Raw genomic sequence first — 27865 nt, forward strand, 5'->3', positions numbered from 1 at the left:
AGGTTTTAACAATTACTGGGATAAAAAAAAAAAAAAAGTACAATACAATATAGTTTCTTTTCTTGGTACAATGAAACCGCCATTTTAAGCAAATCTTCATGCCCATAGAAGCGCTACATTTATTATTTTAAATGACTTAAGCCCCGGTCACACCTGGAACGATAACAATTTTTAAGAAGACTTAAAGAAGACTACCCTCCACTGTTCCACCGCAGAACATCACATCGGAAAACTACTTCTAGCATAAGGAATCTTTTTATGCTCCATAAAGACATGTCAGTCTGCATATTGTAGTTGCTGTTATTTTTTTTTGCTTTAAAATTAAGAATAAATCATTACTATAAATATATCGTTATCTTTATCGATCCAGGTGTGACTGTGTGTGTGGCTATCAAAAAACAGCAGCCTGATTCAAGACTTTAATGACTTGTCTGACTTTGGCGTAGTCATTACTAAGAGATGCTGGTCAAAAACTAACATGCAGTCTGTGGCTGTATATTCACATCCAAATGTTTTATTTTTTATTTTTTTAAGACTATTATTAAGCACACTAAAAAAATGTAAGACTATAATAGACAGTAAAAAGTAATGGTTTGGGTTCCTATGAATGGCTGTTTACACAAAGGCACCAAAAGAACTGAGACGACTGATGATTTAACACTCCTCCCTGCTCTGTCTAAAACTCAGAGTGGTGCTGCAGTTCCAGCACAGATGCCACTTCTCATCCCAGAAGTCCTAACAATTACAGACTGCCAGATTTGAGAGTTGTCTGGGGGTAACTCCAGTAAAATCTGTATCTTATAATCAAGACAATAAAACCTGTGTTGTGGGGAACATCATATTTACAAAAGAAGTCCTGTTATGCTCTACAGAGCTGTTATGAAGCTTAGGCTGTACTGTAGAACACCAATGTGTTTAGTAGGGGATACAAGCTTGCATCAGTATTTCAAATTCATCTAATTAAAACACCTGCAAAAGGTATGACATTCTAAGCTGTAGGACCTAAAGAATAAAGCCAACTGACCTTTCCTGTACAATGTTGTGTAACAGCAGTTTAAAATGCAGATAGTCTGCTGTAAGTAATGGCATTAGCATGGCTCAGTGTTTTAGTGACTTTGGGGGATGTAAACAAACTGGAATAGCAATAAGGCCTTGCTCTCTTTCATACAAAAGTCTAAACTGTGAGGACATTTTAGTATTTATAAAACTATCCCAGAATTCCACGTATGTACAAATATTGTTGTTCCAATATTATCAGTTTATTTTTTTAAACTCTACTGAAATAGTTTTTTTTTTTTTAATATTGCATTTGCGGCTTACATAGACTGAAGCCTCACCATTTGAACGTCTCTATACATTGAAAATGCACAGAACAAGCAAATGCTTACTATATTGACAAATGTTATATTTATTGAATGCATGTGCCTTTTTGATCACAGTGTGGAGAAGCCTGCAATGGCAGAAGTTACTAGCTACAGACCTATCGATTTTCCCACATTAACAGTAGCATTAGCTCATGGTTTAAAGTGGAGGGAGGGGTCTCTAGGACTTACACCGACATAACAATTCCAGGTTCCAATGGTAAAAATGTGCATGATATCTAGAGCTCTCAATACAGATCCTAGCAAAATGCCATTGCCCAACTGCTGGCCAGACTCACTCTTCTCACCAGCTTCTACAGCAGTCTTCAGCACAAATTCAACCTGGCCTCATTACTGGCTACACAACCCCAGCAGCAGCTACTAGCTATGAGCAATGGAATCAGCTCTGATCCCACATCCTTTCCCTCATCAGTACCAAGAGTACTGCACTGCACTCTGGCCAATGGAAGCAGGTGTTCAGGCAGGAATTAATCTAACAAAGAAGCATTATTCCACTGCAGGGATGGAAAAAAGACTCTTATTGCAGAGCAGTGCCACCAATTCCAGGTTTACTAAGAGGTAGATTAGCCACAGTGTATAGGTAGCAAGCTCAGAGATTTCTTATTAAACTCAATGTAAAACCAGAAATGGATCAAAATGCTGTGCAATTGGGTCTTGTTTCAGTCCCTGGAATGGATGCAATGGCTCCTAACAAGGGGCACTGGAATTTGGTTGACAGACCTGTTTAAAATGGTTGAAGCCAACATAATAACCCCATCGATTTCCTCCATCATGCATTTCCTTTGGCTACAAATCTCTCAAATGTGCAGTTTTGAAAGAAACACATGTTTAGCACATTTTAATTTTAAAATCTGATACTACACTAAGTTAAAGATAGTGTTGCTTTGAGGTCATTTCACCTGGAGAGTGGAATTGCACCCACTCCTTCAGTGCCTTCTTTCTGTCCAGAAACCAACTGTGCCACGAAGCTATTTATTTATTTAACCCAGAGAGTAACCCACTGAGACCAAGGCCTTAAATAAAATAGGTCCTGTCAATCAATCAAAAGGCAATTATAAAGTACACATTAAAATCATGTGCGATTCAAATTTAACAGCATACAGAAACCAAATAGAATAGCATAAATAAGACAGGTATCCATTTGTTAATGTGGATTGAGTGAGAAGCATTGGCAAGAGGTTCTAAGAAATTCCCCAAATATGATCTTTAAAACCAGAGATAGAGAGATTATCAAATTCCATCTTCAAACTATGATGGAAACAATTCCACGTCTTTGGGAGTCAATATGTAAAAGAAATTCTCCCATACGTGTTCGAACCTTTAGAGCAGCCAAATGAACAGAATTTGACCTGGAGGATGTTGCTGTCATGAAACAACCTTGCAAGGCAAGTAATTGTAGTACCACATATCAAAAATGGAAATAAAGTAAGAAACCAAAAACATTCTGTCAATGTCCATCATTTAAATACCTTATTTTTTTCAAAAATAAATGTGTTATAATAGTGATAAGTTTGATGCTCGGTATGTAATGCCAGAATGAGAAACGGAGGCCCTTTTTCTCAAAAAACAAAAACATGTTTTGCAATTCTTTTCTGGAAAATTCCTATGACTTTTCATGCACTCCTTAAGTAATTGTGTTAGAAAGAATCTTGTAGCAGAGAATTAGCTCACTGATTTACCATGACTGATTTTAATTTGCTTTTATTCTTTTAGGGTGCTTGTTAGAGCTGATGGACAATGTCACCGATACAGTCAGGCACGTTGCAGACACCAAGGGAGAGTGTGCATCTCAATCCTGGCCATCAGTCTAGAAGAACTGGGCAGGACTGAGCGGTGCTTGGGTACATTCCATTATTTGCTTAAAATCTGTGTAGACCAGCAAGACCTTATTTCATAAATCAACTTTCCAGATTTAAGATTGTAGCAATTCTTGGTTTAAATGAAATGATAGCCTCCTTTTACCCCTCCTAGACACACCCAAACATGCTGTTGAGAGCACAGCTATGTGAAAGAAGCTGTGTGTTGCAAGAGCAAAAAGACAGTCCTACCTGGTGATCCTGTCATTGGTGATTAAATCAGCATCACTTCCTCAAATTTGCTCCGCCCCACAGTCATGACTATTCAAACCAACCAGTTTAACACTTAAGGATGCTGCTTTAATGGTGTTGCTCTAACTTAATCTGAGACTGTGTCGAGAAAAAGAAAACCTGTCCTCAAGTACCACTCTGAACTTCTCATCCCCCTTTCCCACCCCAAGATTCATGAACACTGCCACCTGCTGAGAGAGGAAGGCAGCAGAAGCTGGTCCATCAGTCTGCATACCTATGTATGTGTGCATCTCAGGTTTCCTTCAATTCCTTGAAACATTCTCATTGACAGCTGGGCCTTAAAATTAGAACTCTAAACTAGAAAGGAAGGAGCGCTGTGAGGCTGATGTGTCTCACTATCCAAGACAATGGTTAGAAGTTTGACAAGGTGGGATTTGAGGTTCTTGCTCTAACTAGGTACTACAACCTGTTCCCTTTGTGTCTACTATTCAATTTAGCCACTTGCAAGAATATTATCTGTGCATGCATGGATGGCAAATTTGGTTGTGGTTATATAACACAGCAAGATGTTGGTGGGAACAATAGAAGGGTTAAGGTTTAAAAGAAAAACAACAAAGTCCCTCACCTGCAACTCGCACCAAGCCACCTCCACAGTTGTTTCGGTATCCAACCCCTTATAGACGGTTTTGAAGGATCCTTGGCCGATCTCGATGTCAAACTTGAGGAAGCGCCCATCGGGGGACGTCCCCACCGCCTTGGTCTCCACCTCTTCATTGTCCTCCTGCTGCTGCTTCTTCTCTGCTGCCTCCCGGAGCTCCGCCTCCGTTTTCACTTGCCCTTCCCCTCGTGACAATCCCAACCCGCCCTCTTTCAGAACTTCCTTCCCTTTGTCCGGTTTCCCAACCACAACACTGCTGCCTGCAGCACCGCCATCCCCAGCATTGACCTTAGACTCCTCGACATGGTTACAAGCGTCACTGCCTCTGGCAGGAGTGAACACCACCGACTGCCCATCGCTAACCACCAGGACAGGCATGCTTGCTTCTTCTGTGTGCCTGCTGGTCTCATTGCACACCTCAGGGGCTTCCTCCACTGGCGCCACCTCTGCGGGCTGGGGGGCCAACGCAGAGGGCTCGCCGGGCCCCACAATGATAGTCGAGAGGGAGCTTTCGGATTCAGGAGGGGAAGAGAGGATGCAAGCATTGCTGGGCAGGTCCAGGGCCGTGGCATTGGAGTCGCAAATGACACTCCGTCGGAAGAAGCGGTGCTCCGCGGCTCTGCTGTCCTTGTCCATGGTGTGCCTCCGCTTTCGTAACTCCACCTCTACATGTCTGTTATTCAGTAGGTTCACCCCCAACCTCTCCCCCACAGTTGTATCCGAACAGGATCCGTTCCCGTTCTTAGGGGGCACCAAGAACGTTGATATCTTGTCTGAGTGTTCAGACATTTTTGCTAGCATGTACAAGTCTAATAAAAAAAGAACAAAAATAATTCTAAACCGCTTCCAAGAAACTCCCCTTTTCCAGCTAACAACCCCACCCCCAAACAGGTTTGTCCTGGAAATTCAGTAGGGACAATGGATGCAATTACAGTGCAAAGGGTCTGGGCCCTGGACAGGAGGTGTTCTTTTGTAGTTTGAAAAGAACAAAATGCAGTCACAGAAAAGGAGTCGCAAACACTGAGAAACCGGGACAGTCCAGACCACACCATCCATTCTGCAACGCACCAAAGATAGCCGTCATTGAGCTACAGAAAAAAAAAATTCAAGAGAGCGGGGTGTGATTAGAGAGGCGTTCTTGCTTATTGATGATCAGCAAAAACGTATTTGTAATCCCACAGTTGATCCAGGCGGAAAAGGTTTACTGAAAGATAAAAAAAAAAAAAGCTTTAATTGCACATTCACATTTAGATTCTCATTTCCACTAAGCATTACATGGAGTACTTTGTTATCTGGTATGTGATACTGGCCAGGGGTGACTGGAAGTGAATCGCTAGCTCCGTTAATTTTTTTTTTAACCTCTCAACCGTCAATGATAATCTTCACTTGAATCCTGCCCAATACTACATGTCATCCCAACCAGAAACAGGCAGAACTCTTTGTAGCAAGCTACTGTATCTATTATTGCTGCTTTCTTTGCAGTATTCTCTCTACGGCTGTTTTCTTCATTCCACACTTTTTCAATTTACTTTTTATTTTTAGAATCCCTTCAATTGCAAGATCTGCAAGCAACTAACCATTCTCTCATCTTTATATTACTTCCACTCAACTCCTGGCAATATATACAGTATATACTTTTAATTATTATTCTCCAGTCCTTGGCTGAGCATGTTATCACACACACAACTGAAACAAAATTGGTAACACACACTAACTATTTCAAACTGACCTCTGTGTGAGTCAACCAACCATGGATTGGGGTCTCACACATTTTAGGCTTACTGTAGGGATATATCTCCAGCAGCTTGTCCCAGTCAATGCAGGCACGTCGTGTTCCACAAACAAAGTAAAAGGTTAGAATTTGTATTTAACACCAACCAGTATTCATAAATACTATATAATAATATTCCAAAACAATGATGGCTGTTAATGTTCTCATCCCAGTTTTTGGAAGAAATAAATCTAAAGTTGCCTACCTAGGTCACTTCAATAGGACACATCACTTTGCAGAAGATTTCAACCTTTCAAAATCAAAGTGAACTGTGAAATAAAGCGCACCTAGACTTCACGGATAGAGCACAGCGCTGACAATTACAATTAAGTCGCCGTCTTCACACCGCCAGTCAGACACAGACTGCTCAATTTATAATGCAGTATTTCAGTCATGCCAAAGAACTGGGGCTGCAGCCCTGCTGGTCTCGGAATTTTTTTTATTTATGTTTTGGCACCTCTGTGTGGAAGACGGTGTTCTGGTGTCCCCGTGTGGGAATTGCAAAACGGAAGCTTGCTGGGTACTTTACGCTACGCAGGGTCTTTCAGCAGCTGCCGCCACCGATGATTATTTGGCCTACCTAAAGCAGGATTAGCGCCTGCGGCTTGCTGTCTCAGATTCTCGATTAAGAAAATAGAGGGAACAAATTAGTTTCTCCACAAAACCAAAGAAACAAAGACGAGTCGTTTCCTGTTGTAACTACGCAAATGAACCACAAAAAATACTACACCACTGCGCCTTATCTTGCACTAAGGCAATCAAGAACGAAATTGAGATTGCAAATGCTATCAGAATTTCTAGTTGTATTATGTGATCTATTATTTTCTTCAGACATTTTTATAGGTTTATATTGAGGTGCCCCTTAGCCATAACACCACACAAGTTATATTCAACTTATGTGCAGTGTTTACACGTTTGATTTGGTATTCCCCTCCTTCCCAATCCATTCTACGAGTAATTTCACGTTTTCATACACAAATTACGATATATGCATACAAGACCAAACCTAGTAAACATTTTAAAAAGGTTATTGCTACATACATGCAGGCATTTTTATAACAATCATGGCAAAAAAGTATACTTACTTCTCATGTGACGTTTATTCTTCTGCAAACTCGTTCATTATTAACGAAACCTGGCAACATAACACAATATGTATGTATCTGTCTGCCCCCGAACAGGCCGGTCTTGCTCCAGATTTCCTATACAGTCATTTATCAAAAAAGATAATTGTTTTTAATGCAGCCAATCCGATTCAGTTTATACTTCCCATCGCGAGGCAGGACACTTGGTATGTTTCCAACACAGACCGGGCAGAACCCCAAATCGATAGCGTAACAGTTCAAATGAAAAAAACGTAACTTTCTGATAACGTATGTATTTTTTCTTATGCCAACACAGATACTCTTGCGGGTGGAAAGTTTTTCAATGCGCATCTGCAACCCTCTTCCGTGCTCTACTTTCAATCTTTCAGTTTAGCTTGTAGTTTAAAAAATGCAGCCACATCTTACATTTGCTTATCCGCTGAGAACAAACCCCCTTGCGTTTCGTCTTCCATTATCTTATTTATTTATTTATTTATTTGAGGTTAACACACTAACTCGGTTTCAAAACAAATAATAACGATTAATGACCGAGTCGTGTGCTGGTGGATTTTGATGTCATGCATCCACGATCAAGCCTCGAAAGCTAGCTTGTCACAAGGCCTTCCCCTGGCCTCGATAGTCGGCTGCTCTTCCTTGCTCCGGGGTAATAAACCTCACTCACTGTCCCACGGCTAGCTACTGGATACTGAGAAGAGTGGGTCTGGGAGAGAAACCCTTATATCGGAAGGGGAATGACGAAAAACACCTCCACCCTTTCAAATTAAAAATACTCTCCCTCCAAATACTGCAATGTAATGTAATGTATCCATACTAATTTAGAAATACAATTCAAATAATAAGGAATAATACTATTAAGCGGTTCTAGTAATGCAGCGGCATTGTTGCCTGCAAATGCAGAAAAAAACGATTCCAATCCATGTAATAAAAAATAGCCTTTTAATGTAATATTAATATATATATTAAAAAAAAAAAAAAAAAAAAAAAAAAAAAAAACTGTATTATGGCTATTCTACTATCTGTATACCTAGCGCTCCAAAAATGAGTTTGCGATTTCTATACATGAAACAAAAAATACGACAATATTTAAATAACAAAATAAACACTAGCTTGATTGCTCACAATTATCACCAAATTATATTTTATTACTTTATTCTTAATATGGACGTTACCCCTTACAGGCACTTTAGCTCTGTCTCAATACTAATGGCGACTAAAGCTCCAAAACCGAGAAGAGTCAGTACTTTCCCCACCCCTCAATGCTAACGCGAGGGCAAAGGCTCATACAACGCCTGCGCGGCAGGCAATGTGCTCTTCGGATTTGTAGTCTTTTTTTACCTGAAGAACAGCCACTCGTCCTTGTTGTCTGTTGGCATAATACTACAGCTCCCGTGGTGCATTTCTGAAACCCGCGCTGAGACGCCAAAGAACTTCAGAAGATTTTTGGAAACGCCAACCGTTAGAAGCTAATTAACGAATTACAATTCCGGTTGTTCAGGGTAATTTATTTTAAAACTGAGTGCAACTGAATTCTTAATAACGAGAAACTGTTGCAGATGCTGGTTCCAACAGTAAACCCCTCTCTGTTCTAGACTTAAGTACTAAATATTCTTTGGAAAATCTCTGTACAATACGTAGGCTACATTATTTAGCTGACTTGGCGGAATATTAACCTGCTTTCAATATTAGTACAGTTGTTGCAGTATCCTAAGTTTGTGTTCAGTGTCACACTATATAACTTCTTAGTGTCTGTTTGTACTATTATCAATTGTATTTGCTTTATATAAAAGGTGGTATTGTTGACAGTCCAGTTTGTTTATAGTCCTCAAATGTATTTATGCTGTAGGCTTGAGAATGGGTCAAGAAAAACAGCTACTGCAGACTACATAAAAAAGGAGTGTTTATTGATGTGATTTTTTTCACATGGTCCAAAAAAAACCCTTAACATATATATATATATATATATATATATATATATATATATATATATATATATATATATATATATATATATAGTAGTGATCTCGGTTAATGCAGGGTGCGAACCCGAGACCTCACTAAAGCATAGCTCTACAAAGGGTCCCAGGTTCGTGCCCGCCCTCCACCTGTGTGTGGACTGCCTCGCCCTGTGTGATGCGTCTGCCTGCGTTAACCGAGATCATTACATTGGTGTGAGAGGTGGGATGCAGGTACCCCGGCACGCACTCGTCGGACTGTAGCCTGGTGAGCAAATCCAGGGCAGACTTGAGGTTGCCAGGGGAGAGTGTAGCGTGCACGGAGGAAGGCAGCAGCAGGGTTGTTAGGTGACGTAATCACACATGAAGAGATGAGCCCAATATACGCTCCTTGAGAAAGAGCCGGCTCTTTTGTACAGAGGTATTGGCGCTATGCTTTAGTGAGAAAGGTCTCGGGTTCACGCCCGCCCTCTGCCTGTGTGTGGATTGCATCGCCCGGTGTGATGTGCCTGCCTGCGTTAACAAAGATCGCTACAATGTTATCAAAGGTCAGGATCTTACGGGCATTCTTTAACTGGATGCAGTATAGGTTTTTATTTTCAATTTCAAATTCTATGAATGAGACAATGCAACTGACAAAGTAAATATTTTTTATTCCAGTATCTTTGTCACCAGCTAGATTCCAAGGTACACAAATGCAATGGCAACATTCAATTTGTTTTTTAAAGCTTATTATAAACTTGACTGTGAAGTGTCCTCACGTTAGTAGAATTAAATCTGCTGAATAATATTATGTTAACATTGAATTACATACCACTTTATAGTTTTTCATATACTTAACGAAAAGCTGTAAAGAAATGGAAAAATGTGCCATTTTAAAATCTAACATGAAAAACTGTAGTACTTTTAAGGCTTCCAGTAGACTTTTGCAATATCATTTTGTAGTTTCTTTGATTACATGATGTAAATAAAAGATCTAAATTATGTCATTATTGTTTTTTTATGTTTGTTTGTTTGTTTTTAATTATGTCTCGCTCCTAAAATTCTAGGTGATGCTAAACTTTTGGCCATAGCTGTAGATTAAGCTAACTCTATATGCCTTACTTTTCTATAGTATTTCGCACTTCCTAGGTCCCCTGGATTATGAAATTATCTTCACCTCTTCAGCAACTTCCTCCCAATCACTTACCAGCTAGCTTTAACCTTTTTAATCTATTTTAAACCCCTCTTATGGATTTTCCATATATTTTCAAGGCATTTACTCCAGTCTTTAACTGATATCTTTTGAAAGGAGCCAATTGGCTTTAAAAAAAAATCTGGTTTAAAACATCCAATTCTGTAACTGGAGGGATCTTCAACACTTTCAAGTTGTTTGTTTTTCAGTTTTGTATATTACTGTTGATTTTCCACCTTTCAAAAAAAGGAGTTAATTAAAGAATGGACTAAAGGCTTTGAGAATGCGGTCCCATGTGTCCTGAGGGCCCAGAGTATATAAAACAAGCCTTGGCGCTGCAGACTAAGTCAAGAACTTTTGTTTAGACAGCAATGATACAAGAGTCCTCACAACAAGAGCAGGTCTTATCCACCACAGCACGCCTCCCAACTCCTGCGACAAAAACTTTGCTTATTTTCAATGGGAAATGACAAACATTTGTGTACAGTGGCACCAACATTTATTACAGTAGGCTTCAATACTCATAGATCTATGTACTGCGTTATTTTTATACATATGTACATATATATATATATATTATATATATATATATATATATATATATATCTATATACTATTAATAAGGTCGTCGAAAATTATGTCAAATTTTAGAGAAAGTTGTACACAGTTAAAGTCTCTTTCACGTGAGTCTAAACTCTGGTTCCCAGTGCACTCAGATTTGAGACCAGAGGTATGTCGTAAATCACTGCCGAAAGATCATTTCGAAGAAAAAGCTACAACAGGTGCGCTGGCTTTTGTGTTCTATGGGTCATTATTGCTGTGTTATCTGTTTGGCAATGTAGGAAATAATCCTTACACTGTCAGCTATAATAATAATAATAATAAATAATAATAATAATAATAAAAGTAATAATAATAATAATAATAATAATAAATAATAATAAAGTTGAAAAGAACTCTGAAACAGAAACTTATAAGTGTACAAAGTTGTCAGGATGTTAACAATGAAAAGAAAAATCACAGGTACGTTGTTTAAAAAGTTGTAGGAGCATGTGGAGAAGTATAAATACGTATAAAGACGTATATTTTTTGGAACCCCATTACTCACTCTTTAAGTTTTGGATGCTAAAGTATTCACTACTTAAAATGTCCTTATAAAGTAGAGCACAAAGACGTGTTCTTACATTTTTTACGGAATTTAAACGCTAGCCATTGCCAGAAGCAAACTATAATCCATTCTGTCATGTCGTTATTACAAAAGAGTAGTGAAATCATAAACATATGATATTATTGCCCCAGGTGCCTGATGTCATGCTAGAGTTGACGCAATGTCCTCGAAATGCAAAGCTGATTGTACAACACAGCTACTCTAATGCAGTTCGATTTGATGAATAACAGGTTCAGCAGCCCAAACCAAATCACACCCATATTTGCAGAAAACTGGGCAAGAATGAATGGAATTGTGTATCTGGTTACAATAAGGGACTTTTAAAATAGTGTTCGTTTCAATTAAAACCCTGGTTACCCAGAGAAGAAAAACAAAAAGGTGAGATGAGACGTTTGCTTCCACATTTTTTTGGACTGATTCTGTTTGCACAATTCACAGAATAATACAACGAAACTTTGGCTGTTCTAGCCTAGGTTACGTATATCAGGCAATTAGAACTGAAGAGCAGTTTCCGAACTCAGGTAACAACACTTTAACACAGGCTTCTCAAAAAATAAGAGATATTGAAGTACCTGTGTCACGGATGGGCTTGGTGGTGATGTTACAGACCAGGAAATACAGGCACATACAAAGACTGCGGGGATGTCACAAAAATGTGCCCGATTTTAATAATAAAAGGTTTAAATGAAACCGCGAACTAAACACAAACAAAAAGGGATGTTGGCCAAAACAAAGCGGACACTAATTAAAACATGTATCATGCTGGTTTAAAGCCAGCATGAGTAGCAATTGTTTTTAGTTGTATAACTCTTACTGTCTCTGTCTCCTTTCTCCAAACACTCCAACTCTCATCCACCCCACAGGAGAGGCTGCTTCACTTTTATATACAGTGCCTATAGAAAGTCTACACCCCCTTGAACTTTTTTTACATTTTGTTGTGTCAGTGCCTCAGTGTCATGCATTTAAATGAGGATTTTTTTTTTCCACTTATCTTCACACCATACTCCACACTGTTAAGGGGAAAAACAGTTTTTATTGAGAAATACAAACTGAAAGATCATAATTGGATAAGTCTCCACCTCTCTGAGTTAATACTTGGTGGAAGCACCTTTGGCAGCATTTACAGCTGTAAGTCTGTTGGGATAGGTCTCTACCAACTTTGCACTCCTAGATTTGGCAATATTTGACCATTCTTCTTTACAAAACTGTTCAAGCTCTGTCAAGTTCCTTGGGGAGCGTTGATGGGCAACAATCTTCAAGTCATGCCACAAATTTTCGATTGGATTTAGGTCGGGGCTCTGATTGGGCCACTGAAGTCACTCCAGTGTAGCTTTGGCTGTGTGTTTTGGGTCGTTGTCATGCTGAAAGGTGAACTTCTGTCCCAGTTTCAGTTTTTTTGCAGAGGGCAGTAGGTTTTCCTCATTGACTTCTCTGTACTTTGATCCATTCAATTTCCCCAGTCCCTGCCGATGATCCCCATAATATGATGCTGCTACCACCATGATTCACAGTAGGGATGGTGTTCTTTGGTTGATGCGCTGTGTTGGATTTGTGCCAAACATAACGCTTTGCATTTAAGCCAAAAAGTTCAATTTTAGTTTCGTCAGACCACAAAACTTTTTACCACATGGCTAAAGAATTGTTGTCACATGCACATTTTGACCAGTCTTGGCCATAAAAGCCTGTGACTCTTGTAAAGTTGCCATTGGCCTCTTGGTAGCCTCTTTGATCAGTCTCCTTCTTGCTCAGTCAACCAGTTTGGAGGGACGGTCTGATCTAGGTAGGTTCTTGGTGGTGCCATACACCTTCCACTTCTTAATAATCGTCTTGACCGTGCTCCAAGGGATATTCAAGGCCTTTGATTTTTTTTTTATACCATCCCCTGATCTGTGCCTTTCAACAACTTTGTCCCAGAGTTCTTTTGAAAGTGCCTTGGTGCTCATGTTTGAGTCTTTGTTTTGAAATGAACCTACAGGAACTGTTGAATATTTATCCTGAAATCATGTGAATCACTACAATTTAACACAGGTGGAGGCCACTTAATTTGGTGTGTGATTTTGAAGGCGATTGGTTAAACTTGAGCTAATTTAGGATTGCTATTACAGGGGGGGTGGACACTTATCCAACCAAGCTATTTCAGTTTTTATTTTTAATTAATTTTCTACAAATTTCTAGAATATTTTTTTCACTTCGAAGTTGTGGGGTAGGATGTGTAGATAAATGGAAAAAATATATATTTTAATGCATTTTAATTCCAGGTTATAAGGCAACAAAAGGTAAACAATCTCCCAATTGGTAAATACTTGATTAACTGGGAGATGGCCACATTATGCGTTAGCCTTAGCCTAATGGGAGATTTTAACCCCATCCGTGCTGTATAACAATAATTTCAAACTTTTTGTTTTAAACACTAAACAATACATTTAAATTATAATACAACAAATAGAAAATACGCACAGAGGCACCACAAATTGCAATAAGAACCTCCCCCGATGATATCACACAAAATGATAAGGGGGCAGTAAAAATACTAAGATACATACTTTTAGAGCTGAATTTCCTTAAAATGTCTTACTTTCAAACAAAGATGTTTGCATTGCACTATTGCATTTAAAAGATGCTTTGGAAATGATGATGAATTTCAAAAGGGAGTGAAAAAGCTATCAATTTGCATCATTTAAAACAGTAAAATTATTAGTATAATTTTAAAGTAAGCATTATGAGATCACCCCATACCTACATTTCTTTGGTCTATAATCCACTGTCATGTCAGTATTACAAAAGAGTAGTGAAATCATAAACACATTATATTATTGCCCCCGGTGCCTGATGTCATGCTAGAGTTCATGCAATGTGCTCGAAATGCAAAGCTGATTGTACAACACAGCTACTCTAATGCAGGGGACAAAAAAAGAAAATTTACAAAAAAGTTTCCTCTATAAAAGTTTCCCATAGTAAAAGCATAGCACAGTGAAAGCAAGTAATCCCTAGGTACTTTTGAGCTGTGTTGCCATGGTGTCACGACTCTAATTTGAGCTTTGTTGCCATGGTGTCATGACTAATTTGAGCTGTGTTGCCATGGTGTCACGACTCTAATTTGAGTCCTGAATTGAAAATTGAGCCCAGTTTTGCCTGGGAAGCACCAAAGAAGGAATATTTTGGCATTAGGTTCTCAATAAAATCTTTGTTACAGGCTGTTTTCAAAAGCAGCCCTGTGAAGTGCATTACTGTCTGAATCGGTCCAATCTCCTAAAGGTAAAAAGACACCCTGAATGGCACATACACAGCACCTGAATGGGTACACATGGTTGTAGAAAGTTTTTTGGGATTATAGCCAAATGCAATCTGAAATGAGGCTAGGAGTATATGATCAAAGTTTGGTGAAGTTTGGCAAAGTCAAGGCAGTTCTGTTCATCATGTATAGTGGGGCAGATAGACAGACGGGCACGATCAGTGAATAAGGGGCTCTTTTTTTTTTTTTATTAAGGACCCTCATAAGTACTTGTACATGATGGAAATAAAAATGTCATATTTTGCTGCAAAGCCTTTGCTTAAAGCAAGTGTTTAATGGATACATTTGTATGGGTATGAAATATCTAAGTGGCGTTACTGTTGTGTTGATTCACTTTGTCACTTTTTAGAACTTTTTAAAAGCTAAAGCATGCTGGCAGCCTTGAAAGAGCTCTCAGAATCATGTCTCAACTCGAAGTACATCCTAAAAGAGCTCTCAGAATCATGTCTCAACTCGAAGTACATCCTAAAAGAGCTCTCAGAATCATGTCTCAACTCGAAGTACATCCTAAAAGAGCTCTCAGAATCATGTCTGAACTCGAAGTACATCCTAAAAGAACTCTCAGAATCATGTCTCAACTCGAAGTACATCCTAAAAGAGCTCCCAGAATCATGTCTCAACTCGAAGTACATCCTAAAAGAGCTCCCAGAATCATGTCTCAACTGGAAGTACATCCTAAAAGAGCTCTCAGAATCATGTCTCAACTCGAAGTACATCTGAAAAATATAATTGAAAGGTGATCACAGAAAAAAAACAGAGAAATTACTTTTATTTACAGTAAAAAATATAAATAGTGGCCCAACAATGAGTAAAAAAAGTAAATAAATCTCTTTATATATTAATACTAAAACTATCAAACCATAGTATTATTATCAACCAGATTCTTTTTCTTATTTCATTGTATATATGACATAACTATGCCCACATGTAGTTAAACAGGAAGTTAAAGAAACATGACTGGTGTATGTCTAAGCCTCAGACTTCCTGTGCGCAGTATTCTACCATGGTCTGAGTTCATCTCGACAGGAAACGCAGAATACCAGCCAGCAGTAAACATATGGGCTGTGGCACCAGGTCTCAGCCTCAAGCCTGCAGAATGAGTCTGCAGACATACTGCAGCTCTGTGATGTTTCTGATCCTGAGAGATTGTTCTTGCTTTTCTTTTGCAGTGTGCCATTTGGTGGAAAGCATTTACATTGCTAAGAAGAAGGATGTGCTGCTGAATCTGAGTAAACCCCAACTACAGTCTGAGGAAAGGACACACATGAAATACAGTTTCACTGCAGTTATTACACGTTATAAAAGTTTACCACAATAAACTTTGCATGGTCATTTATCATTTTTTTCATGCTTTTCCCATGGTTATACTATGTACCATAATCTACCATGGTTTGCCATGTTTTTAAATATACTTTACCATTCTTTGGGCTTTACAATGCTTACCTGTGCTTTATCATGCTTTCACTGTGTTGTATTACGCTTTGCTTTTACTATGATAAAATTTTATAAGGCCAATGCACTATTACATGCACTTAGCACACAATTCTTTGATTGTAAAGGGGGAAGGTAACTCCATGTGTGCACAGCACATGTACTGCATCAAATAATGAACGTGTAAGTACAGTGTATCCCCAGTTTAGTAAATGTACCCATATTGTGAAGTGTACAGTTGGCGCCACCTAATCGGGATACTAATAATCAGGATTTCTGCTTAAATGGGATACAGCTCTGGGAGACAGTTTTTCCCAAAGCTACGTATGTCATTTAATTGGGACGTCACTTTGTTTAATTGGGATACAGTATTTTCAAGTGACTCAGTGCAGTGAGAATGTGAGTACTCTGTGAAGAGTTTGTTGGAGTCTTGGAGCAATCACAGAGCAGAGGAAACATTTGGAATTCACCATGACAACGCCTTGTACGAAACATGCGGGATGCATATATATATATATATATATATATATATATATATATATATATATATATATATATATATAATATATATTTGAATAAAGTTGAAATACAGCAGTATATGATCATTACAAAGGTCTGCTTATAAGGTTGACATCAAGATTGAGTAGCTAGCAGTAGTTAGTTCTCAATGGGAATGGATTTTTTTTTTTTTTTTTTTAATTTAGTCATTGCCAATTATTTTTTGTTATTTTCTCCCAATTTGAAATGCCAATTATTATTTAGGCTCAGCTCACCGCTACCACCCTGCGCTGACTCTGGAGCGGCGAAGACGAACACTGTCCTTCGAAGCGTGTGCCATCAGCCGCCCACTTCTTTACACACTGTGGATTCACCATGCAGCCACCCAGGAGCTATAGCGTCGGAGGACAACGCAGCTCTGAGCAACTTACAGGGAAGCCCGCAGGCGTCCGACCAGACTACACGGCTTGCTGTTGTGCAGTGAGCCGAGGACACCCTGGCTGACTTAAACCCTGGCCCCCGACGCTCAGCCAATTGAGCGCCACCTCTTGGGAACTCTCGTCCACGGTCGGCTGAGCGCAGAGCGTTTTTACTGGATGAGCCCTCGGGAAAGGATTTTTGTGAGTGGTGTGACTTATAGGACACACCCCAAGGAAAGTGACCAGCATGTGGTTTCAACCGAGTGACTGCTTGGATGAGAATTTTTTTTCCTTAACATGTTGTAGCCTACTATACATGTAGTAGACATTGTCATTACACACTCCCTCTTACCTGTTAACCCACAACTTGGCAGCAGCAACACCCTCAGTGATCATCGAAGCCATTCCTGTGCTTCCCTTATATAAGGCCCATGACCTCTCTCCTCTCCTCCTTCATGGGACAGGGCTCCCGTTCACACCATTTAGTACCATGGGAACACACACATTAACAACAGCTGCAGCTTATCTGGTACAGCTGGATGCTGAAGAAGATTCAACCTGCAAGTCCTTTGTAATGGCCTTGGCCCGGTATGTGTGCCAGAGAGCAGCATGCAACACAAACTAGTTGTACTGGCAGGCATCAGGTATGTGGTATGTTTTTGTCATGTATTCTATAAAATATACACAAATCATATTCACAATCACAGGGCTCTATATTGGCAACAAGAAGGCAAGGCCAAAATGGCTTTCAGTTCAGAAACTTTGTAGAGGCACCAAAGCTACTAAACTTAAGTCAAGACGAAAGTGTGGGATGTAGTGCAATTTTGCTTAGGATTCATATATAAAGCTAATTATTGGCTACAGAAAGAAACAACACACCTTAACTTAATAAGAAGTATTTATTTATTTAGAAATTGCTGGGGTTTTTTTGTCAACCAGCAGTCTAGACAGGGCTCCAGACTAATTTTTTGATTTAGGAGCTAATGGCTCTTAGGCCAAAAAAAATGGTCACCAAATCCAATTGTTGGGTGCCACTTCAAAAGCAAGCTGGTTGCTTAACTGCTTAAAATATAAGAACTTGTTAAGACACTAAAGTGATACTAAAACAGTAACTTACTGTATGTTAGTTAGTACTCACTTGTTTGTTGCCTCATTCTGTTGAATAGGTAATCTATGCAGCTGATGGCTGCAATGAAATCTGCATTTTATATTTGAGATATTTTGCATAGTGTTGTGTAGAGAATTGATGATGACAGCACCTTTAATTGTGTCCAGTTGTATTGCTCAGTGAATTAAAAATGATGATATATTTCAGTACTGCTAAAAAGCATATCATTTCTTGAAGAAGGATTGTTGAAAGCAATATTACTGTATTCGCAATGGGTTTTTTTCTCCTTTGGAGTACAAAAAACTCATTCATTTTTTAAAAACATATAGTACCACTGCATGTTTTGATAAGCCTGGCTCCTGCTTTTTTGCTGGAAAGATTTGCTAGCATAGGCAAGGAGCAGCCAATTGATCAGTGGCGTTAGGACAGGTCAAGAATGTGTGTTATACCTTTCAACCATCAGCTGAGATGATTGAAGATGATTTACCCCCACTCCTCCTTTGGGAATGGTTGCTCTGCCCTGTATGGAGTACAACAGAGTAGCTGAAAAACTGCTTAGGAGCACACACACAAAATCTATCTGGGAAAGCTGCCTGTGGGTTCTCAGACTGCTGTTGCAAAGAAGGTTGGAGTGTCAACGTCACAAGTGTCGTGCCTTGTGATAAAGTGGATGTGAGTCTGCTGTGTGGATCTGAGTGAATGGGTTTGTGTGAGAAATGTGTGAAAGGTGCTGCAGCTGATGAGGTGTGAATTGCCCAATTAGCTTCAGCACCTGTATAAAAGGGAGTGGTTGGGAGTGTTTGTAAGAGCGAGAAGTGTTTAGAATTTATTGGTAACAGTGTTTTGTGATTGTTTTGTTTATTTAGCCATTGTGCCTTTTTGTTTGGTAATTATTATTTAATTAAAAGTATTTTATTTGTTGCACTTTCCGTCTCTGAGTCTCCTCACTTTGGCTATCCTTTAACATATGTATTTAACATTTTAATCATACTGTGATGTGATTTCATTCTTTTTTTTCATTTAGAAACAAATTGTGACTAAGGTCATCTCAAATGCCTCTGGTTTAATTGTGACAGCTGCTTATTCGGGATATTTTAACTCCTCCCGAGGTGTCCCGATAAAGTGGGGCTGACTGTATTCAAAATTTCATAGAAACACTATATTTACTTGGGTGGAACTTTGAATGGATACTAGTGGTCAGTCTTAACAACTACCATGTTTAAATATGTGTTAATAACTTTTTTTTTTAATTAAAGAGGTCTTGGAAAAGTAACTCCACTTAAAACAGCAGACTTCTTGGTGATAAAGGTGGGGCAGATTAATAAAGAAATAAAGGAGAGCAGTTAGGCTTAACCCAACCCATTAAGTGCCATTGTCCTCATTTAATTACAGGCTACTTTTTAATTTTTAGAACATTTTTAAATGGCATCTACCTCTTATTTAAACGGACTCTTTAACTATATTGTTATAACTTACTCTAATTTTGTTAACTGCAAAACTCTAAATGTAATGTATCAAATTACATAAATTCAGCCTGTGTTCTGATTTTTTCAAAGAAAAATGTATTTGATATTTAATGAGTTAAAATATTCCCCACTAAGTTTAGATAAACAACCAATATGTTTTATTGAACATATGTTTTATTATAATTCTATAACTCATTTTTAGTTATGTCTTAGTGAATTGTATAGAAGGCTGCATGTGTTGGTTCTATAGAGTGATGCAAAGCACTTGGTCATAACTATGAGTACAGTGTATGGTCTGTTTAGCTGGGACTAAGAAAAAGATGCTTCCTGTTTTACTTGTTAACATCCAAGCTTTTTCTCATGGGTGGTTTACCCCCTGCACTTTCTAATGAACACAACCAACACAAATATCACTGCTAGAGACCATAAAAAATCAGCCTCCATCAAGCACAGTTTTACTTTAAAACAAAAAAGCAGCAATAGTAGTAAAACAGAAAGAAACCACACAGGGAAGAAACTGTGATGTGTTTAATAAAACAAACCCATTTCTGTGTGGCTAAAAGCACCATTGTGGGAACCTGAGCGCTGCAAATGTATTTGATTACTGGAAATGCTATCGTCCCTGAAGAAAAGACAAGCTGACACCAGACTCTGTATCACAAGGACATCTGCAAGAATCCTACAGATCGCTGGCCTAATGGCTGGAGAGCTTCAATAGTCTATAAAATAATTACAACAAAAAATCAATTTGTGAACACTCCACCCTACCTCTGCTACTAATATCTTCTCTTAAAGGTCAACAGGTCAAAGTTTAGGTTATTATTTTAGAAGGAATTTGAGCTTCTCACCATGAAGCAGTTTGGAATGCAGAGTGAGTCATGCAAGTGGGTGCTTGCTGGTTCAAAATTAATTTGTGTTGAGTTGCCTATCTTGGTTGGGTGACCACAGGGAGCACTGCAATGGTCTCACATAGGTAACAGAGGAAAATTGCCTGGGGATAGTTAATCTCATCTCAACAACAACCTCTATTGGTCAGGTGACCAATCAGGCAAGCGGAGACTTCAGTCCTAATCGGTAGGTAGATTTCAGGGGTGAATCTACAATCAAATTGGGTAGAAAACGACGAGTAAAATAATTGATCAAGAAACATCTAAAAAAGAAGCATATACACACACACACACACACACACACACACACACACACACACACACACACACACACACACACACACAGTACTGGCAACAACAAATAATTTACATCAAGATTAGGGGTGGGGATTGTAGTGCCCATTCTTCCTCATTCAGACCCTTTACTAACCAAAAACCCTGGTACCTCTTTAGAAATATACTAAATATTTGAATGCGCAAGACACAAGTAGAATTTTACCTCGATATACAACTGAGCATGGGAAGTTTGTTGCTGTATAATCTCAGACTACTTTCTCACAAAATATTTTGGTATCCCTAATAGAAAATCATCTCCTCTTTAAAAATATGTGAGATATTTTAATTAACAGTATCGCCGACAAGTGGTGCCCCAAATATGATCAAGGACAACACTGCAGTGAATATTGTACCAGTCTTGGCAGTGACCACTCAGGATTTTTTTGTTGTTGGTAAAATAGAGAACAAATGCTCCACCCAGTCCTTCAGCATTGTTAATAAATACATCATATTCAGAGTACCACTGAATCTGTGAGGTGGATTGCTCATTAAAATCTGTGGCATATTTTTAAAGAAGAGACAATTATATATTCAGAGATACCGATATTTAGTAAGTACGGTGTCGGAGTGAGGAAAAATGGACAATACAATCCCTACCCCTAGTCTTGCTATAAATCATTTATTGTTACCATAATTTGTGCCAGTACTGTATCTATAAATAGAATAATAGATGGGCTTCAGTGAGTTACAGGAAAATAATTTCATCCAGGGTTTCTGTGACGTCATAAATTACAAGACCGAAGGTCGAGTCATTTCTAAACTGTCACAGAAACTCGAGATGGAATTGTTTTCCTGTAACTCACCGAAGAGGCCCGTCTATTATTTTTTATAATACATGAATACCCGTATGATGCTAATATTAAAGAACACTAAAAAATATTGTTTTTCAGTACTGTGCAGGCGTTCTGTGTCGTTTCTCTGAGATACGAATGTATCAGATTTACATATATTTTTTTAATATAGTCTCATTTTGTTGATCATTAATGAACATTTCTGTACTGAGGGTGTTGTTGATTGATTGAAAACGAGACATTTTGTGTTTGATGTGAAAGTGATTGTCTTGAGGAGTCAAATGGGTCAAAGTTCAAGTATATTTTCGTCTAGAGGAATGATCACTTTTTGATGGCACTCCTGTGGTATTATCATTTTTTTCGAATGGCTCAGGATGCAAATATAGCCTTCATCCGTGTGTGTGTGTGTGTGTGTATATATATATATATATATATATATATATATATATATATATATATATATATATATATATATATATATATATATATATATATATATATATTCGGTATAAAGTATGCGATGTTGTTATAAGGTTTAAAGGTCTAGTAACGGCAGTTATACCCAATGAAAGTGACCACACTACCTTAAGTCTGTGGTTTCCCATTAGAAGGGACATAGGAAACTGCTATGTAGTTCGCCAAAACTTGCTATATTGTTTCATCAGAAGTGCATGTTATAGCAAACATATACTTCTTATTTATTTTGAAATGGTACCTGTTACCCATGCTAGGTTAAAGAATATCCTGATTGCATGCCTCACTTTCTGGTGGTTATTTCAGCTCAGCAGTATCTTCAAGATCAGAGCATGCAGGGGAGCAAATCATTTTGAAAGTTTAGCATCACCCCACCCCACTGCTCTTCAATGAGTTTTTACTGATGAACAATATTAGACACAATCGTGTGCTGTATATTTATATGTATAATTGCTTAAGACCAAAATTGCAATATTAACAAACCAAAGACGGTAAACCTGAGTAGTGCAAACATTCGACATATTAATAAAACAACAGGTGATGAATTCAGCTACACTCAATACTAGTTAGAAAGAAAACTGTGCACATTGTTAATGAATTGTATTAATGGATTCGCTTTACAATTGCCTGCAACAACTGATCTGGTTTTAACTTAAATCTGTGATTATATGTATCTATTCAAACCATAATGATTTTTTAATCAACAAAATATGTTTAACTTTTGCGGTAAAATGAAGAGGCTTGCGAATACTAAACATTCTTTTGCAATATTTGAAACATAAATGCCTTTATCGTTGACTGTTAAGTACACTATTACCAAGATACCTTTGATAATTGGGTAAAAGTGTGCTGTGAAGGCAAGTTTCTGCAGTTTAACTTCCCATATGAGACAAACCTTCTCTCCTAAATATGATGATGAGTGTGGGTGGGTCTGTGAGTAGTCCAGATTCAATGAGAAACTGTCATCTATAGTTGCTAAGTAATTTAGAAAAACATGTCTACTAGTGCCAGAATTGTATGTTCATGGCCCTATAGGAGGTACTCTGGTGCTAGAATCTAGTGCCATAGTGCCACATGTGCACCCCTGGCATGTCACTGGTTTCAAAAATCAGTCAAGAGGAGATGCAGCTGATTGGTTAATGACAGCAAAAAAGTCGTGCATCGGTTGAGGACAATTGCAGTCTCCAGGTAAAATGACAAGTATATATTGCTGTTACCCTTTTAAGAGTTACTTAATTGTATTCTTACTGTAAATCATTGTTGCCCCTTTAAGTAACCAATGACCAATGGCAGATAACAGGCATGCAGCAGGAGACCCTGAGCATGTTGGGATCTTTTTAACCTTTGTGAAAATAAAAAAGATTTAATTTAAAACTATGATTGTCAGTGACTGCTGTTGAGCTAAAAGGACGTGAGTGGGGTTACCCCAGAAGACCATTACATACATAAAGGTCGGTTTAGTATTCAGCAGCAGTGACTATATTTACTATCCCATCACCAGGCAAATGCATCTCCAGCCATATGTCCCCTCCAATTACCAAGGAACCCTTTTTTTCTAAGACGATGGAACATATTTTCAATAACTCCTATTTTTTTTTTTTAAAGAAGAACATTTACTGTACATGACACAAAACTGAGAAGCAAAAATCTTTAGAGTGCTTCAAAAGGCCATGAACAGCAGTACTTAAATTGTTTGGTTCTAGTTTTGTAAAATTAGCAGCTTTTTTTCTCCTTTACAAAAAACAGCAGTCAAATAGTGGAGTAAACGCTTTGAATGTATAACCTGTGATGAAGCCCCTCTTGTCAGGGCTCTATCACCTCTTTTGTGTCGGTGCGCCAAGAAAGTCTCAGAGTCAGTGTATATATTTTAGAGTGGTTTGCACACTTATTATTTACACTGAAACAAAAACAACAAACAAAATCCTAGCTCTCTTGGAGTACTAACTAACACAGTTTTTCCGTAAACAAACCTAACCCTAACTCCTTTTACCCTGTAAAACCAAACGCATATCTTCCAGATACCTTTCTTTTGTCTTTAAGTTTCTGTTCTTCAAACCCACACCATACATCCTTTTCCTCATAGTGTCTACTCCCTTACACAACAACCTGTCCTGCACGCTCTCCTATTCAGACTGGGCCTACTGCCTGCACAGATCCGCCTTTCTAAACAAACATTTCCTTTGTTCTTTTACAAGGTGAGGCCTGGGGAAATTGACTTCAATAATTAAATTCCCACCTGACCACATTTCACACTCTTCTAATTAGCTAAAATAATTACTCACTAACAATTACACACTAAATGTGGCTGTATAAAAGTGACCATCTTGACCCCAGGCTGTTCCTCTACACCTGAGCCCAAGATGACTGCCAGACACAAGACACACATTTTACTTGTGCAGGGCCTCTGCCCTGTCACAAGCCCTGTGTATTTACCAGAATGTACCATTCTGTCCTGCACTTTGGTAAACTGCTGATAATCCAAATACATTTTGTACCTGATAAAATGACAATAGCTGTTGAAACAGTAAACACCATCATAAGTGCTAGTCACGAGGGCAGGGTTTGGTAAACAATCCAACAGTTTCTGTTGCTGCTGAACTGAATTGAAATCTCAAATGTGCTGTTTTAGAAAAGATGTGTTTTAAATTTAAACATACAGTAGTATCTGGTCTGGTGCTAAATTAGGTTATAGAAATATGATATTCCTGTTATTGGGGTATTTAAATTAAACGAAGTTGCATTTTCAACACAAATTAATAAGGAAAAGAGGGAACCCCCTCCCCTCCATCTATCTATAAAGCATTTGCTGTTCCCATATTCTTTATGTAAACGGGTCACTGCACCTTTGAAAGTTGTATTATTGTTCAGTACATGCATTAGACTATAGTTAACAGAGCTGAAATAATTCACATGCATTAGACTGTAGATAACAGAGCTGAAATCACTCAGATGCGTTAGACTGTAGTTAACAGAGCTGAAATCAATCACGTGTTAGACTGTAGTTAAGAGAGCTGAAATCAATCAACAGAAATTCTTACAAACAATTACTTTTCACAACGTCATCATCGAAGACGCATCAAAAAAACAACAGCAACCAGGAGAAAGTCACTGAGGAGCAAAATAAAGTACATTCAAAATTAAATGAGTGAACTAGAGAAATTGAAGACAGACCCATTTTACAATCCGTTAAAAAATCAACTCTCTATTAAGTTTGTTTACTTTCCATTTGAACCACCAGCAAATAATTAGAAAAAAAAAACCCAGAACTGATTCAAAGATGGGTTCAAAAACACCAGACATTTTAGTTTGTAAAATATATACAATGCACTCAACAAATTACACAAAATGGAAAATACAGCTTGATAAACAAACATAACTAAACATAACCAAACACCCCAAACCAATACAAATGAATAATTAACTTTGTCTAGGCAAGTAGAAAACAAAAAGAAAAATGTGTGTATTGTTCCTAATACAATACTCCAGAACTGCAGATATAAGGTTGTAATTCCATTTTGGGTTTTGCTCTTGAGGTTTATCCTGTTACCAGAACCCCTCTGTTCAGTTGTACATTATTTACTCTTCTTATGATTGCCACTTGTGGTTAAACTGGGGAGCAGTTCTTTTTTGATAAGCTGATTAGCAAAAATTATTAAGCAACATTGATTTGAATTTTCCATCTTCCCCTTAAGTTGTGCTGAGAGTATCCCTTTATTTAGTGAAATATTCCAGTTAAGGGACATATACAATTATAATACATGTTATTAAAAGTAAATGGACAATTGGGACTGTTGTAAAAAATGGGATTATAGCATCATTTTTTACTTGACTAAATGAAGCCATGCCTTATCATTAACTTGAAGAATTCAACCTTTTCTTGTGGTGACAATATTTACTGGATCCTATTGGACATGTGGATATGGGGGGGCTACTGTATCTCAGTCAGAATTTATATTAATGCTAACACAACACAGAACAACAAAAAGAAACACCACTTATATTTAGAACAGGAGAGCCAGAATTCCAACAGAATCCCGGGGTGTAGTGCTGCTCGCTAGTTCTATGCAGTCACAATGGTTTCCTTGCAGAAAATGTTGCCTTTGCTTCAAAATAAAACTAAACAAGCCCAATTGCAGCTGCAGAGGCAGCCAGAGATCCTGCCAAAAGAAAGAAAGGGCCATTATGGACTTTGCTACCAGCTGAAGTAGTGGCTTGCACTGCCTGTTAGCTGGGGGCTGGTTATAATCAGTGTCTGGGTGGGGTTATAGGGGTCTGGGGTGATATAACTGACAAATCTATCTATGCATCTCTCAGACATTAGGAGTAAGGTGTGCTTGCTAGGGGTGGAAAATCTCCATAGGATTTCATATGGGACAGAAATTATAGCTGCACACCCCTATTTTAAACCCCTCACTTCAGAAATTCAACTTTTGGAAATGGATGAACAAGCACATTTTTGCATGAATAACTGGTAAAAATGACATCAATCTACATACATTAAGCCAATCTAAGACATTTTTGTTAGTTTTAACACTGCTACTCAAGTACCTCCAACTGTCCAGGTTTTTGTTTATATCAGTAATTACTTTATTTTCAGCATGCATTGCTTCCCAGTCAGTGCACACAAAACAGACAACCTCTGAGACTTTAAACAGTAAACTATGGTAAACTATGGTAAATGCATAGTATAACCCTAGGAAAAGCAATGGGAAAACTGCAAAATGACTGTGCAAATTTGCTGTGGTAAACTTTTACAAGTGTATAAATGGTATAAAGTATTCCTTTAGAACCACATTTTTGACAGCATTTTCAGGCCAGACTGTGTCCCTGCAGTAAATTTGATGCAGTCTGCAATGCCCTTGTTACAGAGACTCCATATTGTGACTGAAATCAATATAGTGACATATGGATGAGGGCCCTATGTAGTAACCCCCTTTAGCACATACCCTATTAGTCTATGAGGTTATGAAGCTTACAAATAGTGTTTCTTGTGCATAAATGAGAAGCACTTGCCATAACACTGTTAATGGTGTTGGGACACTATGGGGAGCCAGGGTGGGCAGTATACCCTGATTTCAGTCCTACCACCCCAATAAAGCAGCTTGATTTCATTGGTCAATTCCAGCACCTCAGTTTGTTATTGTGTGTTTTGTTCTTGACGTCATCTTTGTCTCATTTCAGCTGCAGCAGCCAGGAACCTCACTGCTCCACTAACACTGCAGCAAGTTTTGAAAAATAAAAAAATTACATTTTTCAGTCATAAAAGTGAGAATGGACTTACTCATCATGAGTAAGCCAGTGTATTAAATTGAGCTTATGGTCTCCAAGTCACATTTCATCAGAATGGTTTGACGTCTGCATGGAGTTCTGTTTATCAGTTCTCCATCAAAGAAGGTCAGATGTTAATTTGTAACAGGAAGATGCAACTGTATACAGAATAAATGCCAGGGATGACAGCCTTTGCACAACAACTGAATCAGTCCTGTGAGGGTCATTAAGTTTGTGTGGTGTAAATAAACATTTAATTTACATGAAATTACCAATTTATTGAAGTTCGTTTAGATCTTAATAAGCAGTGCGTATATTCCATATATATGATAAATACAGTTCTGTGAAAAAGTATTTACCCCCTGTCTGATTTTCTGCATTTTTGCACATTTTGCCCATTGAATTTGGTCAGATCTTTTTGTGGGTTGTAGTAGTATATAGAGGGAGTCTGAGAGAAAAAATGACACCAAAATTTGGTGCTTCTTTCATTTGTTTGGTGTGCAAGGTAATCAAACATGCAATCTTCAGGTGTGAAAAAGTTATTGCGCCCCTGTAACAAAGTGCCCGCCCCTGTGTATATTATCTGTTATGTGTTGCGTGTGGTGTGTTTAAATGTTGGTGTATAGACATTGGTAC

At 38.2% G+C, this 27865-nt stretch overlaps 1 protein-coding gene across 11 annotated transcripts in view; it reads right to left on the reverse strand.

The window, feature by feature from the left end:
- The window catches only part of LOC121319542 (serine/threonine-protein kinase WNK1-like), a 136222-nt gene extending 128300 nt beyond the window's left edge, over positions 1-7922 (reverse strand). For 8 of the 11 annotated variants that reach the window (XM_041257092.1, XM_041257087.1, XM_041257091.1 and 5 more), the window contains exons 1-2: positions 6945-7922; positions 4056-5292 (exon numbers count right to left, since the gene is read on the reverse strand). In XM_041257092.1, the coding sequence (XP_041113026.1) occupies positions 4056-4889 (834 nt within the window). In that variant the 5' untranslated portion in view covers positions 4890-5292; positions 6945-7922. Of the gene's footprint in view, positions 1-4055; positions 5293-5817; positions 5888-6064; positions 6175-6944 lie in introns of those variants that run through there. The other 3 variants (XM_041257093.1, XM_041257084.1, XM_041257085.1) reach the window with 3 other exon arrangements.
- Between the last annotated feature and the right edge of the window lie 19943 nt (positions 7923-27865).

This window comes from Polyodon spathula, chromosome 8 (genome assembly GCF_017654505.1).
Source record: "Polyodon spathula isolate WHYD16114869_AA chromosome 8, ASM1765450v1, whole genome shotgun sequence".
NCBI classification, from domain to species: Eukaryota; Metazoa; Chordata; class Actinopteri; order Acipenseriformes; family Polyodontidae; genus Polyodon; species Polyodon spathula.